Source organism: Chelonoidis abingdonii, chromosome 13 (assembly GCF_003597395.2).
Source record: "Chelonoidis abingdonii isolate Lonesome George chromosome 13, CheloAbing_2.0, whole genome shotgun sequence".
Lineage (NCBI taxonomy): Eukaryota > Metazoa > Chordata > Testudines > Testudinidae > Chelonoidis > Chelonoidis abingdonii.
Genome location: NC_133781.1, coordinates 3,895,773 through 3,913,156, shown reverse-complemented (window position 1 = coordinate 3,913,156; position 17,384 = coordinate 3,895,773). Strand labels below are relative to the sequence as shown.

Sequence of the window (17,384 nt, the reverse complement as noted above, 5' to 3'; positions counted from 1 at the left end):
TTGTTGCCCTCAGCTGAACTTTCTCCAATTTGTCCACATCCCTTCTGTAGTGGGGGGGACGGACCAAAATGGACACTGTACTCCAGGTGTGGCCTCACTGTGCTGAATACAGGGAAATAATCAGTTCCCTAGATCTGCTGGAAATGCTCCTACTAATACAGCCCAATATGCTGTTGGCCTTCTTGGCAACAAGGGCACAGTGCTGACTCATATCCAGCTTCTCGTCCACTGGAATCCCCAGGTCCTTTTCTGCAGAACTGCTGCTTAGCCAGTCAGTCCCCAGCTTGGGATTCTTCCTTCCTAAGTGCAGGACTCTGCACTTGTCCTTGCTGAACCTCATCAGATTTCTTTTGGCCCAATCCTCCAATTTGTCTAGGTCACTCTGGACCCTATCCCTACTCTACAGTTTATCTACCTCTCCCCACAGCTTAGTGTCATCTGCAGACTTGCTGAGGGTGCAATTCATCCCATCATCCAGATCGTTAATAAAGATGTTGAACAAAACCGGTCCCAGGCCCGATCCCTGGGGCACTCCTCTTGATACTGGCTGCCAACTAGACGTTGAGCCATTGATTACAACCTGCTGAGCCCGACAATCTAGCCAGCTTTCTATCCACCTTATAGTCCATTCATCCAATCCATACTCCTTTAACTTGCTGGCAAGAATACTGTGGGAGACCGTGTCAAAAGCTTTGCTAAAATCAAGATATATCACAGCCACCACTTTCCCCATATCCACAGAGCCAGTTATCTCATCATAGAAGGCAATCAGGTTGGTCAGGCATGACTTGCCTTGATGAATCCATGTTGACTGTTCCTGATCACCTTCCTCTCCTCCAAGTGCTTCAAAATGGATTCCTTGAGGATCTGCTTCATGATTTTGCCAGGGACTGAAGTGAGGTCTGTAGTTCCCCGGGTTTTCTTTCTTCCCTTTTTTAAATATGGGCTCTATATTTGCCTTTTTCCTATTGTCCGGGACTTCACCAATCACCATGAATTTTCAAAGATAATAGCCAATGGTTCTACAATCACATCAGCCAATTCCCTCAGCACCCTTGGATGCATTAGATCTGGACACATGGACTTGTGCACGTCCAGCTTTTCTAAATAGTCCTTAACCTGTTCTTTCTCCACTGAGGGCTGCTCACCTCCTCCCCATACTGTGTTGCCCAGTGCAGCAGCAAAGGGAGGGGATGGACTCGACAGGATTCGGCCAGTGTATGGGGCTGCCTGCCCTGTGTCCCTGTCATGTGCTCCAGGAAGGGAGGGCAGCCTTGCCTCATGCTTCTCTCGCTTTTCTTGAGCAGGTCCTGTGGGAGAGTGAACTCCTGTCCATCTCTCACCCCACGCCCTCTGGAACTCGACATCAGGCCCCTGACTCCTGCCAGCCTCACCGGCTGCTCCCAACATGCCACCTGAGTCGGCTGCATGACATCCAGCCAGTCCGTGTCTGAACCGCACCCAGAAAATACCTGTACATGCTCATGCATCCCACCCCAACACCACATGGTGGGACCTGCTGCTGCTTCAGGAGGGGAACACCAGCCTCTACTCTCCTATGGTTCCACAGCCCGCCAGGGATATTAGTTGGCAGCCCCTCCATGGAGCCATAAGCACAGGCATGCACCTGGTGAGGTTCATGAACTCACCTAATTCCTGTCCCTTGTGCAGAGACGGAGACCCTGGCGCACATCTATGTCAGATGCATAAAGGTGCTTTTCCTCTTCCAGAACCTCTTACTAAGGTTCTGACTGCACTTCCCTACACATCCTAATCCATTCACACCCATCTGTGGCCTCTACAAAGTTGTGAGATCTTGTCAACCTCCTTCTGGCACTGGCCAAGAGAGCCATCCATCACTCCCAAAGGAGGACTTTGGACCAAGGGTTCTCTGCAACTGAGAGGCCTATTTCCACTCCTTCATCTGATCATGCTGCAGGGCAGAGTTCCTTTGGGCGCTGTCCACTGACTCCTTAGACACCTTTGAAGCAGTGGGTGCTGTCAGGGATTCTCTGCTCAGTTTCCCTCCCTGGATCCCTCATTTTCCAACCTTTAATCTTCACTCCTGTCCCTGCTTTTTCATTTGTTGTCCCCAGAATTCACTTGCAACCTGGGTCCAATGAGTGGGCCTAGACCCGTCTGCCCCAGCACTCTTAGTACCTGTTGTGCCAAGGGAGATGCAGGCCAATGTCCATAAGGATACCACAATTGACAACTGGATTGCTGGCAGGGGTTGTTCTGTGTAAATAAATAATCATAGAAATAGCCACTTTCTTCTAACACTGAATTGTAATGTTGGAATAATGGAAGCAGGATTAACCTTGGAGCTGCCCTGCATCTATCTGTCTCACTGCAGAGCTTCTGCCCAGAGCCCTTCCCAGCCCCCTCCTGCTGCACGCCATGACCCGCAAATGGCCTTGGTGGGTGGGTTGGACATTGCTTGTGAGATCTTCGGCTCAGACCTGCTACAAGTCAAGCTCTTAGCCAGAAATTTTGGCATTGTTTGCTCTCTAGATACTGACTCTCTCCCACTCTGTGGGGGTGGCAGACCTACAGCTTGGGATAGCTCTAAGGGGCTAAAGTGTGGAAATGTGATGAAAGCGGGAAAAGAGCAGATGAGAAATCTATTTAGGAGGAGCAGTCCTGAGACCTGCAAAGGGGTACTGAGTAGGGGGATTCACACAGGGTGATTAGGGAGAATTGATCATGGAGGGCACTGATTAATTATTGCAAGGTAGTAGGAGAGTTAATTGCTGTCAGGGAGTTGAATGATTTTAGGGAAGTGGTGGAGAATTGATCTTTAGAAGGGAGAATTGATAATGTCTGAGCAGGGGAATATAGAGTAGGTATCTCAGAAAAGAGATACAAGAACAATTCAACCTTGGAAAAACCTGCCTTGCAGTGAGAGAGAAAAGTAAGGCCTGGTCTACACATAAAATGTAAAAGCAGTAAAGAGTCCTGTGACACCTTATAGACTAACAGATGTATTGGAGCATGAGATCTGGTGGGTGAATACCCACTTCCTCGGTTGCATCCAATGAAGTGGGTATTCACCCACGAAAGCTCATGCTCCAATACTGTTAGTCTATAAGGTGCCACAGGACTCTTTGCTGCTTTTACAGATCCAGACTAACACAGCTACCCCTCTGATACTTGACATAAAATGTAGTCAACATAGCTACGTCCCTCAGAGGTGTGAAAAATCCACACCCGTGGGCAGCTGCTTAGCTTTGCCAACCTAACTACAGAGGTAGACTTAGCTAGGTTGATGGAAGATACTACTGTCAATCTAGCTACTATCACTCAGGGAGGTGGCTGTCCTACAGCAATGAAAAAAATCCTTCCATTGCCTGCATCTGCATTACAGCGTATTGCTGGCATAGCTAAGGCATTGTAGCTATGCTGTCAACTATCAGAGGGGTAGCTGTGTTAGTCTGGATCTGTAAAAGCAGCAGACAAAGACAGTGAATGGCTTGCCAACTACAGAACCACTTTCTCCTCTCTTGGTTTTCACATCTCAACTGCTAGAACAGGGCCTCATCCTCCCTGATTGAACTAACCTCGTTATCTCTAGCTTGCTTGCTAGCATATATATACCTGCCCCTGGAAATTTCCACTATATGCATCTGATGAAGTGGGTATTCACCAACGAAAGCTCATGCTCCAAAACATCTGTTAGTCTATAAGGTGCCACAGGATTCTCTGCTGCTTTTGTAGCTATGCTGTTATTGTCCATGTAGTGTAGACAAGGCCTTAAGGAGCTAAATCTATTTAGCACCGTGTTGCCACCTCTGGTGATTTTGCCACCATCCGCAATAGTAAATGCTTTTTAATGTTCTGTGTGATCGCAGACACTTACTGGTGTCAAATGTGTGTTTGCCTGATTCAATCCTGAACCATCTATCTACAGGGTTGTTGAGGTTTATGGGTTAAGCAGCAGTTAGTGCACCTCAAAATTAGGACAAAAACTTAAAGAGGTGGAATCCTGCTCCTTATGGCATCAATTACACAGCTTCAAATGTCTCCTAAAGGGCCATGTTTCTATCCAGGTACTTTCTTACTCTCTAAGGCTTTAGCTCATGAGTTATTGCACATGGAAACCTCTCTGAAAGTTAAATCTGCTGGGGAAGAATGGCAGCTTTTCTCAGCTAAATGCTGGAAGTGTTCGCAGGGTTTCAGCCAGAATGTTCTCAGCTTACTCACAAAGCTGTTGGGTCAAGTCCAGCTTTCTCCAGCACACACAAACAAGGACAGATAGACGAGAAGGCAGGAGAGAGAGAAATACAAGAATTGATATTCCATTTCTGGTCCAGTGGAAGGTGCGTAGTACACAGCTGCCAACTTTTGTACAGATTCATGTGTGATGTTTTAGGCAAATTATTTAGTGAGCTAATTTGCATATATATATATATATATATATATATATAAAATTACTACTCCTGATTTGCAAAGTATTGTGTATAGCCCATTATTTTTGTTACCTCAGTTTGGTCCCTTTGTTCCTCTTATCCACCTGTTATATGTTAAGCTCTTTGGGACAGGGACTGTCACTAGCTGTATGTTTGTACACCACCTGGCACAGTGGAGATCGGACCTGGATGAGGCTTCTAGGCTCTAACACAGTCTAAATGTTAAATAAATAATGTAACTTTAAACTTATGAGAGAGGTACCCATGCAACCTTCACCCTGCCCCTTGTGCAGGTGCATTAGAATACATTCTGTCACTGCATGATCACAGACTGTGTTTTCCCTCAGGAGGATTTGGGCTGAGGCCATGCAGATCCACCGCCTGGATTTCTTTTTGAGATAATGGAGCAATTGGTCGCAGAAGCAGTGTGCTAGGCACCTACGTCCCAAGTTTAGGCTCCACTGTGATCCAGAAACCCCATTCCACTGCCTGCAAGCACCGCAACTTACCCCATCTAAGTTTTCAGGGTAAAAGTTCCCTAGATGCCTATGTTTCTGCCTCTGAGCATGGACACTGGTGCCTGTCTCTAGGCATCCGGACACTTATCTCCACCTAAGGCCCAGAACAATCTATGAATTGGGGAAGACAGGTGAGTGAACACCTATCTTGCCTGTAGGGCCAGGTCTGGTAGGTGTGCTCAGAGGCCACCTACCAGACCAGGAACCATTCAAAATGTGGACATCCAACTTGAAACCGCTTAACCCAGTAGTTAGAGAAAATAGGGAAATAATTTGAACAAGGGTCTCCCAAGTAATAACTATGGCCCTGGCACTAGCATTTGGTGCAGCAACATAAAATTATGTCCTGGAGAGAGGGGCAGACAAGAAGAGGGCAGCTCGAGTGGGGAGGAGGCTCAGGATCTACCAGAAAAAAGGCAGAGAAGGTGCCGAAAAGAGGATGTGTTGGGTAAAAATGGCATTTACTGGGGAGGGGAAAGCTGGCCCTTGAAGGGTTGTATGCAAAGAGCCTGGTGGTGAGGGGCACAGAGCATATGATCAGTGAGGTTGACCATTGAGACACTGACAGAGGAAATATACTTTGGTGCCTAGGTGTGGACCGCTGGGTGAGAAGCTGACATTCGTTGGAAAGAGAGGCAGTCATGAAAGGAGCATCACAAGCTGCAGAAAGGCAAAGGTGGGACACTGGGGTGAAACTGGACTTGCAGCCAGAGAGAGGAGGAACTGATTCCATGCTCTGAAACACAGCATGTTGTTGAAAAAATTTTTTTATTGTGAATGGTGATTTACAGTTTAACATTTTCCTAAGTGAATATTTGATGTTACTTTCTATTCAATTGTTTTGCCTTTATAAAGTTTAAAATGTAAGGTTGTATTCATGGTGTTGTTTTGCCTCCACCTTTCCTCACAGTAGGCATAGTCTAGCCGAACTCTGGGTCACAGCATCTACCTCTCAGGAAAGTGCTAACCACTGAGCTATGGGATATTCTGGTGTGGGGCTCCTTCAATTTGTCTTGTTCCACTGTATATAAATAATTAAAGAGTCATGAGGGCATACAGAGTGAGAGAATGACTCTGTAGCCTGGTGTTTTTGAGGTGGGTCATCCAGGCTCAAGTCCCCTTGGTCCTTTGTGAATCCAGGCTTTACCCTCTATGTGGACCACCTCCTAGAGAGAGATGCAACATTCACTTTGCCAATGGGTTGTATCACAAATAGTTGTATAACAGTGAATGTTAAGAATCAGGGCTCCTGGGTTTGGCAGAGAGATGTGTTCAGAACTGTGGTTACAGACAGGTAGCCAAGTACATAGATATGGCATATGTATTCTGAAACACATCACTGGTAAAGGTATGAAACTTGGATCTGGCATTGTAGGGATCTTGGATGTATTTCTAGGTAGAGACCTAGCTTAGTCAGTCAGGTTGTGAACTACAGAAATAATAATATGACTCTGCAACAGAAATAAGCATAGAATTTAGTCACCTGGCTCACAAGTGCACCTTCTCCTAGGCCAAGTGGTGTTTTGTGTGCAAGTCCCACTCATGCATATCATGCATAGGGTGACCAGATGTCCCAATTTTATAGGGACAGTCCCGATTTTTGGCTCTTTTTCTTATATAGGCTCCCATTACCCCCCACTCCTGTCCCGATTTTTCACATTTGCTCTCTGGTCACCCTAATAATGCATGATATTTTATCTGAGACATAGGAAGGCCTGTGAGGGCTGCAAATGCATGAGTTGGTAGGTTGGGGCAACTTGTCCACTTCAGGCCAAACTCTAAAGACAGAGAGTCATAAAACACACCATGATTGAGACTAACCTGCACAGCTTCTGCAAAGCAAAAATCATATCTCCCTGATCTAGAGGAATGCTTTGATCATTTATTAACAAAAATTAATATACAAACTGGTTCTCATTTATCTAATTTATTTAGACTTTCAAAAAAACCTTTTCACAAAGTCCCTCAGCAGAGGCTCTTAAGGCAGCCAAGTAGTCACAGGATGAACAAAAAATGTACTGTTATGGATTGGACACTGGCTAAGAGGCAGAAAACAAAAAGGATAAATAGTCAGTCAGTTTTTCAATATGGTAAGAGGTTAACAGTGGGGTGCCTTCAGAGTCCAGTATTAGGACTAGTTAAGTGACCAGACAGCAAGTGTGAAAAATCAGGACAGGGAGTGATAGTGGGCACGTGGGGGGGTAAATAGGATCCTACATAAGACAAAGCTCGTAATAATGAGGACAGTCCTGATAAAATTGGAACATCTGGCCACAGTTTGACTTTTATATTTGGGGGTGGGGGGGGGAGAGGGAGCTTCAGTCAGGCCAATGGGGCTGTGCTGGGGGCGGGGGAGGGCAAATTCCACACTTGCCTGAGGCTTGTTTTGGGGGCAACACCCCCTCTGCCCCATCCAAACTATGCCCATGCCTAGGGCCAGTGTTTAATATGAAAACTGAGGTGGCAAAATTTGCAGAGAATACAGCATTACTTTGTATATAAAGAAGGCTGAGTTACTTCAGAGGGGACCTAACAATGTTACATGAACTAGACGACATGACAGCAGATGGAATTCAGTGCAGGTAAATGCAGCACAATGCACTTTGAGCCATATCATGCCATCAGTTTAAAATCAGATTTCATTTTCCAGGGAAGTGTTTAAATACTATGGTAATGGGTTCTATGAAAAAACCTTATGATTGACAGAGGTCGCCTGAGATTTTTCAAAACCATCCAAAGGGATTTGGACACCCAGCTCTGGAAACTGGGGGTAAAATTTTCAAAAGTGCCTAAGGGCAAGATTTTTAAAGTTATTTAGGCACCTAAAGGGATTTTCACAATTGCCTACATGCCTAACACCCATTGATTTGAGGGGCTATTTCAATGGAGTCAGGCACTTAGGCTCTTTTGAAAATCCCACTAGACACCTATCTGCATGTCTAGGTGCTGAAAGACCTTTGAAAATCTGGCCTTAAGTGATGTAGAACAACTTTTCTTGACTTTTAGTGGAAATTAGGCTCCTAAGTACTTAAATCAACTTTGAAAATGTGACTTAAGCCTGGTCTACACTATGAGTTTATCTTGAATTTAGCAGCATTAAACTGAATTAACCCTGCACCCGTCCACACAACGAAGCCCTTTATTTCGATATAAAGGGCTCTTAATATCGATATCTGTACTCCTCCCCGACGAGGGGAGTAGCGCTCAAATCGGTATTGCCATTTCGAATTAGGATTAGTGTGGCCACAATTTGATGGTATTAGCCTCCCGGAGCTATCCCACAGTGCACCACTGTGTTCGCTCCGGACAGCAACCTGAACTTGGATGCACTGGTCAGGTAGACAGGAAAAGCCCTGCGAACTTTTGAATTTCATTTCCTGTTTGCCCAGCATGGAGAGCTGATCAGCACAGGTGATCATGCAGTCCGAGAATCAAAAAAGAGCTCCAGCATGGACCGTACGAGAGATACTGAATCTGATCTCTGTATGGGGAGATGAATCTGTTCTATCAGAACTCTGTTCCAATAGACGAAATGCCAAAACATTTGAAAAAATCTCCAAGGCCATGATGGACAGAGGCCACAACAGGGACTCAAAACAGTGCTGTGTGAAGCTAAGGAGTTGAGACAAGCGTACCAGAAAGCCAAAGAATCAAATGGATGCTCACGGAGGGAGGGGCGACTGATGACTGTAGCTATTCCACAGTTCCCACACTCTCCGAAAACCATCTGAATTCTTGGCTGAGCTCCCAAAGCCTGAAGGGTCAAAAACATTGTGGTTCAGGGTATATGTCATCTCCCCGCTCCCATGAAAGCAAACGGAAAAAAATCCTCTCTCACCTTTTTCAATGTCACCATACGTCTACTGGATTCTGCTGGCAGACACAGTGCTGCAGCGCTACACAGAATCATCCCCTTCCCTTCCCTTCCTGACGGCAGATGGTACAGTAGGACTGATAGCCGTCATCCTTGTCCTGTGAGTGCTCCTGGCTGGCCTCGGTGAGGTCGGCCGGGGGTGCCTGGGCAAAAATGGGAATGACTGCAGGTCGTTCTCTTCTTTAAACTTTAATGGAGAGCCACTCCTGCCTGGAATATCATGGCAGCTGGAGGCTGCCCTTCCCTCCCCCCTTTGATCTCTGCTTGCAGAGTGTTGTTTACAAGTTAGTGTTGTTTCTTATTCATGCATTCTTTATTACTTCATCACACAAATGGGGGGTAACTGCCATGGTAGCCCAAGAGGGATGGGGGAGGAGGGAAGCAACGGGTGGGGTTGTTGCAGGGGCACCCCCTAGAATGGCATGCAACTCATCATTTCTGCAGGATGTCTGAGGCTCTGACCCAGAGCAGCCATTTGCCTCTCTGGTTCTTTAGTAGGCTTGCCTGATATTCTAGGCAGGACTGACTCTCCATTAGACAAAACTTAAAGAAGAGAACGACCTGGGGAGTCATTCCCATTTTTATCCAGATGCTCCCGACCAACCTCACCGAGGCCAGCAAGGAGCACTCATGACAGCAGCAGACGGTAAAGTATGACTGGTAACCATCATTGTCAACTTGCAAAGCAGCAGACGGTACAGTAGGGCTGGTAACTGTCTTTGCTAACATGCAAAGGCAAGGGAATGCTGCCGTGTAGTGCTGCAGTACCGCATCTGTTAGCAACATCCAGTAGACATATGGTGAGAGTGAAAAAAGGCTGAATGGGCTCCATGGCTGGCGTGCTATGGCATCTGCCCGGGGAATCCAGAGAAAAGGGTGTGAAATGATTATCTGTCATTGCTTTCACGGAGGGAGGATTGACTGACGACATTTACCCATAACCACCTGCAACAAATTTTTGGGTCCATCAGGCATTGGGATCTCAACCCAGAATTCCAATGGGTGGGGGAGACTGCGGGAACTATGGGATAGCTATGGGATAGCTACCCACAGTGCAACGCTCAGGAAGTCGATGCTAGCCTCGGTACATGGATGCACACCGCCAAATTAATGTGCTTTGTGTGGCCGCGTGCACTCGACTTTATACAATCTGTTTCCAAAAATCAGTTTCTGTAAAATCAGAATAATCCCGTAGTGTAGACATACCCTTAAGTGTTGCAATGCTGAGCAGAACAATGCCTAAATACCATTACAAATCACTTAGGAGCTTTGGAAAACCACACCCAGGGCATCCAGACTCCTTAGGCTGCTTTGAAAGTCTCTGCTAATATATATTTAATCTCCCTCTTCACTTCAAAGAGAGAATTCTGCTTGGAAGTTGCTGGCACCATGTGGCCTGCTAAAAGGGACAATATCATCTACTCATACACACTGCTAGGATCTAAATTAAGTGCAACAACTAAGGAAAGAGATGCAGAAGTCATACTAGACACATCAGTGAAAACCTCTCCACAATGCGCAATAGTGGATAAAAAATAAAGTATGGATAAACATTTGGTTAGAAAATAATACTGAATATTCTAATGCCACCATAGAAATTGATGGGACACCCAAACCAGGAATACTGCATTCAGATCTGGTCATCCCATCTCAAAAAGGATATAGCAGAATTAGATGGGGTTCAGAGACAGGAGACAACAATTGTTAGAGGGCAGGAGAGACTTCTGTATGAGAAGGGGATGAAAAGACTGGAACTATTTAGTCTAGAGAGATGATGAAAAAGAGGGCACATGATTTAGGTGTATAAACAGCAGAGAGAAAGTACCAGCAAATTGGGTTCCCCACTTGCCCTCTCTCACAGTACAACAAAAAGGAGATGCCCAGTGAAATAATGGGTATTAATTTAAAACTGACAACAAGAAATACTATTTACACAATGCATGGCTAGCATGTTGAACTCACCACGACAAGATGTTATAGAGAACAAGAGTAGGATTCCAAAAAAAGGGAATTAGACACATCTATGGGAATGATAAAAAATATCATCAAACAGTTACCATGGCTAGGATAAAGGTTTCTAAGGGATCTTTATATTGAGGACATAAGCCAACCAATTAACAGTCTGGGAACAGGCAGCCACTTTCCCCCCATGGACAGGTTATTGCAAAATTGTCCCTTATAGGAGTTTCACACCTTCCTTTGAGGTATGTGATTAATAGCCACTTTTGGAAATGGGACTGGAGTAGCTTGACTGCAAGTCTGATGACATGTAGCAGTTCTTACTCTCCAGGTCACACAGTGCTCACTTTCTCTCTCTCTATAATTCACACCAATCTGCCTTCTGGCTCTTTAGTATGCACCCCGTTCTTTAGAAAGTTTGAGTGGGGTAGGGCCACAATGGCAGGAAGGACACCGAGTTCCTTCCCTTATGGATTTTTTCATGTCTTTTGTGGTGGGAGCTGTGACTAAAGCTTTTCCCACAATAAGTGCATATATAGGGTTTTTCTCCCGTGTGAATCCGGTAGTGTTGGGTCAGAGTGGATTTGTCAGTGAAGCTTTTCCCGCAGTCAGAGCACGTGTAGGGTTTCTCTCCTGTGTGGATCCTCTGGTGTCTGATCAGGTTTGAACTGACATTGAATCTTTTTCCGCAGTCGGGACACTCATAGGGTTTCTCTCCTGTGTGGATTCTCATGTGTTTGACCAGGTCCGAGTTCTGGCTGAAGCTTTGCCAGCATTCAGCACAAGTGTTGGAGATCTCAACGGTCGAGGTTCTCTTCTTTGATGCTTTGGTTTCTTTGACCTTCCCAACAGCAGTACTTTCCCGGTGGGTGCATTTGCTCTGTCTCTTCCCTGGAGGGCTCCTCAGATGCCTCTTGTGGTGGGAGCTGCGGCTGAAGCTCTTCCCACAGTCAATGCATTTATAGGGCTTTTCACCCGTATGGACCCGCTGGTGCTGGGTCAGGGTCGACTTGTCCGTGAAGTTTTTCCCACAGTCGGGGCAGTTATAGGGTTTCTCTCCCGTGTGGGTTCTCTGGTGTCGGATGAGGTTTGAGCTGATGCTGAAGCTTTTCCCGCAGTCAATGCATTTATAGGGTTTCTCCCCCGTGTGGATTCGCCGATGGTTAATAAGGTCTGAGCTCTGAAGGAAGCTTTTCCCGCACTCAATGCAGATGTTGGGCCTCTCCCCCATGAATGTTCTCCGGCGGACGATGGTGCCTTTGCGCTTCCTCACACCTCGTCCACTGTGAGCAGATTTACTTTCCTCTGGAGTGTTTTGCTGCTGTGCTTCTGATTCAGCTGAACTCCTAGGGGATTTTTCCTGCTCGGGGCTCTCAGAAACATTGCCTTTGGATCTTGTTAGAGACATCTTGTATGGTTCCTCCATCTCAGACTGTTCTCCTTCTTCTCACTCACAGCTGGGATAGAGAGAGAATCCATAGATGAGTCATTGCCTGTGCTGGGGGGGAAGGGGAACCTCAGAAGGGGAACAGAAAATCAACACCTGTTGACAGAATATCTTCAAATTTACCACAATAAAAAACTCTCACCTTTCATGAGCCCTAAATTCATGACAACATCATGGACCTAGCAAACCACTACACTGTCCCTCTTCCAATACTCTCCTTTGCCATCATCCCTATAAACATCTTAGTAATGGTGAGCTATGACCACTCTTTATCACACTGATCAAAATTGCCTGTTTCTTTGTGCTTTCCATCAGTTTGTTGCATTTGCATGTTGTACTTTAGAATGTATAAGCTCTTAGGAGCAGCAACTATCTATTTGTACAATGCTCAGCACAACAGAACTGGATTCTAGGCTCTCCCACAGGACAAATAATAATGCTATGAGGTGTAGGTGCTCAGCACCTCTGAAAATCAGCCCTTCTATTTACCAAAGGGAACATTTTAAGCACTGAAATAAATTACCTAGGGAGGCTGAGGAATCTCTGTTATTGGAGGTTTTTAAGAACAGGTTAGATAAATACCTGTCAGAGATGGTGTATTTAATACTTAGTCCTGCCTCAGTGCAGGGGACTGGACTAGATGACCTCTCAAGGTCCCTCCCATCCCACATTTCTACGATTCTATGATTTTCCAGTGGGCCTAACTCCAACTTGCAAAAGCATTTAAGGGACAGATTTTCAAAGGTATTTAGGAGCCTCAAGATGCCAACAGATGCTTTTGAAAAGCTCCCTGGGTGCATAAACAGGTTAGATGCCTAATTCCCTTTGAAAGGCTCCTAAATGCCTATGGTGCTTTTGAAAATTGTATCCATTCCTTAGATATTAAAAATAAACTGATATAATATCACCACCAAGATGCACCCATCCCCTGAACTCATTACAGTTCCACTTGTTCCTTCTGTCCCCCATGCTTCTGCCATGACCCTCATTTGTGTAAGGTCTGAACACTGAACCCAATTCTGCATTCAATTAAGCAGGTGAAAAATTTAACTTATAGGATTGATGTTATTATTTTCATGAGAAATTTACATACAAAAATGTCTGCAAGATTGGGCAAATGGGTTGACCTGGGTAATGACAGCCCTGTTGGTAACAGAATGAAATAATGGAATGAATACAGGACCCACTCAGTAAAAAATTAAAAGATGGTAACATAATGCCAATCAACATGATTTTATGGAAAACAGATCTTGTCAAACAAACTTGATATTTTTGACGAGATTACAAGTTGGGTGATAAAGGAAGTCATTATAAAGTCATTGCTGGTAAAGTATGACTCAAAAATTATTAGACTAGTAAAAATGATAATGATAATGATATGTCAGTATTGTAGAGCAAATGGGAGCTCTTGATAAGATGAGCTCATCTGAAACACATTTGTTTTAATACAGTCAAAGGTAAGGTTATACATCTAAGAACAAATGTAGGTCATGCTTACAGAATGAGGGACTGTACCCTGGAAAGCAGTAACTCTGAAAAGGACTTTGGGGTCATGGTGGAACCCAGATAAACATAAGCTCCCAGTGTGATGCTGTGGCTAAGAGATCCAATATGATCCTTGGACATATGAGCAGGGGAATATAGAGTAGGGAGGTGGCCTATTGTCTATATAAAACATTGGTGAAACCATTAGAGGAATTCTGTATCTGATTCTGGTATCCACACTTTTTAAAAGAATATTGGGAAACTGGAGAATTCAGATGAGAATGATCTGAGGCCTGAAAAACCTGACTTCAGAAACTCAATCTATTTAACATATCCAAAAGAAGGTTAAGCAGCAATGTGATCACTGTCTTTAAGTATTTACAAAGGAAGATATTTTTGATAGAGTAAGAATCTTTCATTTAGCAAATAAACAGAACAGGATCCAATGGCTAGAAGCTGGAGCTAGACATTCTCAGGATAAGGTGGAAATTTTTAACACTGAGGATAATTAACCCTTGGAACAGCTCATTGGATGGATGTGGTGAATTCTTCATCACTTGGAGTCTTTCAGCTAAGATCAGATGTCTCACTAAAAGATCTCCTCTAGCTCAGCCACAAGTTATTGGGTTTGATGCAGGAAACACTAGGTGAAATTCTCTAACCTCTGTGTTTAAAGAGATCAGCCTAGATGATCAAAATGGTCCCTTCTGGCCGTAGAATATATGAATTTGCTGTGGACTATATGCATACACTTCTTTCTGCAAAAAGCCCAGGCTACTTTTGTGTGCCTGAAAGGAACAATAATCATCTTCATAAAAAGCAGAATCAAAGGAGCAGCTTTGGGGGATACTCCTTGGCATTGTCAGGAGCTGGCCTTCTCTCTCTCTGCTCCTTGCCCTGTTCCCAGGAAAATGAATCTGCCCAGGGATGCTGCAGGTGGGAGCTGGGAACCTCTCCACTGCCTTTAGTATGCTGTATCTAATGCCAGAAGAGGGGTTTTGTTTCAGTTTTTTTTACAAGATTAACAAATGACAGCCAATTCTTGGTAAAATGCCAGTGGAGACAGGATACAGACAGATTTTTACCAGGTTCAACACTATACCCCCTCTCCACTCCTGGGTATGTCCTTGCTTAGCTACATCGTGGTAAAAATTAGAGTAATTTCTCCACTAAGATTTTACAGCAGGAAAACAAAACGGTGTTAGCTATCTCCCGCTGTAAAAACATCCCCTACGTTGGCAGCAAAGCCACAGCCTCAGACCGTCTATCCTTTGTTCAGTTCTCTGTAAGATTTTCAAGAGCTCAGCCCTCAGCAACTCTCACTATTCTCCATGGGGAGGGGGCACTCTTCATTGTTCTCCATAGGGGGCATTCTCCGTTGTTCTCTATGGGGAGGTGTTGGCAGTTGAGCACTTTTGAAAATCTTGCCCTGAATGGGTGTATTGATTCCTCCTGACATTTGTTCTCTCCCTTCTTCCCTCTCTCCCCTCCCCTCTGCCCGGGAGGCTCGGTCCTTGTCCCGGCCCGGGGTGTTCGCTTTCCCGGAGCTGGCTCGGCGCTTTCGGGGCCAGAGATTGTTGGGGGTGGGGTGTCAGGGGGGGCAGCAGAGCTGGGGCCAGGAGGGGCCCTTGGTGCAGAGCCACTTTCCTGTCCGGCCCCAGCCCTTCCCCCGGGTCTCTCCCATCACCTGCAGGCTCCGGCTCAGGAGCTGGTGTCAGCAGAGCCCGGGGCTGCCCCACGGGCTGGTCCAGCCGCCGGAGAAAGTCGCCCCCGGCTGGGCACAGAGGGGCGCTAGGGAAGGGCTCTCCCCGCACACACCCCTCCGGGTAGCGGCAGCTGATCAGCGCGGGCTCCTGGCTCACAATGGAGGCGGCAGCAGCCGAGTCTGACCCAGGAAGTCTAACCCCAGTATCCTGAGCAGACAGACATAGAGTAGCCTCCCCTCCATGCAATCGCCAGAGCCCTCTTGTGGTAGAATCTGAGGAAACCTCCTCCCTGTGTCCCCGCCCCCCCAAGGGATCCAGAAAGAACCCTTCTCTGCTTCCTGAACACGGAGAAATCTCTGGATGGAATGAATCAGAGGTAGAGATGGCCCTAGAGCAATTGCTCTCAGCCTTTTCAGACTACTGTACCCTTTCAGTTAGGGTGACCAGATAGTAAGTGTAAAAAATCGGGACAGGGGGTGGTGAATAATAGGTGCCTATATAAGAAAAAGCTCCCAAAATTGGGACTGTCTCTAAAAAATTGGGACATCTGGTCACCCTACTTTCAGTGGTCTGATTTGTCTTGCCTATCCCCAAGTTTCAGAATGTGGTAACGTGACCATCACATTTTGTAAACCAAATCCAGGGACACACAAAGAGGTGGGAGCACAGCAAAGAAGCCAAGGCTGAAAATGTAAGTTGCAGAGCATAGGGAGGCAAATTGATTTAGCATCTTATATTTTAGCAGTTGCACATATACACTACAAATACAAAACAAATATGCATGTAATCAGTTTGGATGTGATGTCACACTAAAGAAGTGCATTCAAACACTGGTTATAAACAATACAACATCAGTTTTTCCATACCCACTGTCTAAATAGCCTATTTAAAGACTATCTTTCTTTGCACCGATGCCAATGTCATTTATTTTTGACAGGCTTATCAATGAATGCTGTGTTATCTCTATGTTGCAAGAAAACTGGCATGACAACTTGTTGCTTCTGCTAGTGGAGTCCACCTAGAGATTATCTTCCAGGTCAAAGTGAAGTTTGTTTTGACAGTAACTTGAGAATGGCTTTCACAGTTTCAGCCTTGTATCTGGATTTTTGTCCTGTCCACGGATCACTCATGACAGAAAATATCACTGTGACTGAAGCATTACTGCCAAGCAGGCACAGGCTCAGTTCTGCCATTTTTTTTTAATATTTGCATGTGGTACTGAGGATTCCTTACAATGTTTGATTACTTCATTCCATCTGCCACACATTATGATAATTGTAGTTGTGTCATTGCATTCACATAGTTTCCCTGTCACAAACTCATTTAACAGAGTTACATCAGAGCGGTAGTTGTGTTAGTCTGTGTCCACAAAAACAAGAACAAGTCCGGGGGCACCTTAAAGACTAACAGATTTTTTTGGGCATAAGCTTTTATGGGTAACCCCCCCACACACTTTTTGATAAATGCATCTGAAGAAGTGGGGTCTTTTACCCATGAAAGTTTATGCCCACATAAATCTGTTAGTCTTTAAGTGCCATCGGACACCTTGTTGTTTTCATCAAACAGTTCATACTTGTTAATTGTCACATTGGGGTATTTCCTCTGCAGTAACTCAACTGCTTTTTCAATCTTGGATATGAAAGGAGCTTTCTTCTTCGAGTGCTTGCTCATATCCATTCCAGTAGGTGTGTGCGCGCCGCGTGCACGTTCGTCGGAGACTTTTACCCTAGCAACACTCGGTGGGCCGGCAGGGCGCTCCCTGGAGTGGTGCCGTCATGGCGCCTGATATATAGCCCTGCCGGCCCGACCGCTCCTCAGTTCCTTCTTACCGCCCGTGTCGGTCATTGGAACTGTGGAGCACAGACTATCTGTTCTCCACCTCCCTAGCATTCACTCGTATCCTCTTGAATTTTGTATATAGTTGAACTTTTAAATAATAGTTAGTAGTTAGTTTTCGTTCTTTAGTAGTTGTTTGTAATTAGTTAG

General features: G+C 45.4%; 2 protein-coding genes across 2 annotated transcripts in view; one reads left to right on the top strand and one right to left on the bottom strand.

The window, feature by feature from the left end:
* LOC116832036 (uncharacterized) overlaps window positions 1–17,384 on the top strand; it is a 524,829-nt gene that overhangs the window by 170,761 nt on the left and 336,684 nt on the right. The gene's annotated exons all lie outside the window — the stretch shown is intronic.
* Window positions 5,679–17,384, bottom strand: part of LOC116824943 (uncharacterized) — a 480,271-nt gene continuing 468,565 nt past the window's right edge. The window contains 1 exon segment of the mRNA XM_075071952.1: window positions 5,679–11,950. Coding sequence (XP_074928053.1) covers window positions 11,170–11,950 — 781 coding nt within the window. The 3' untranslated portion in view covers window positions 5,679–11,169.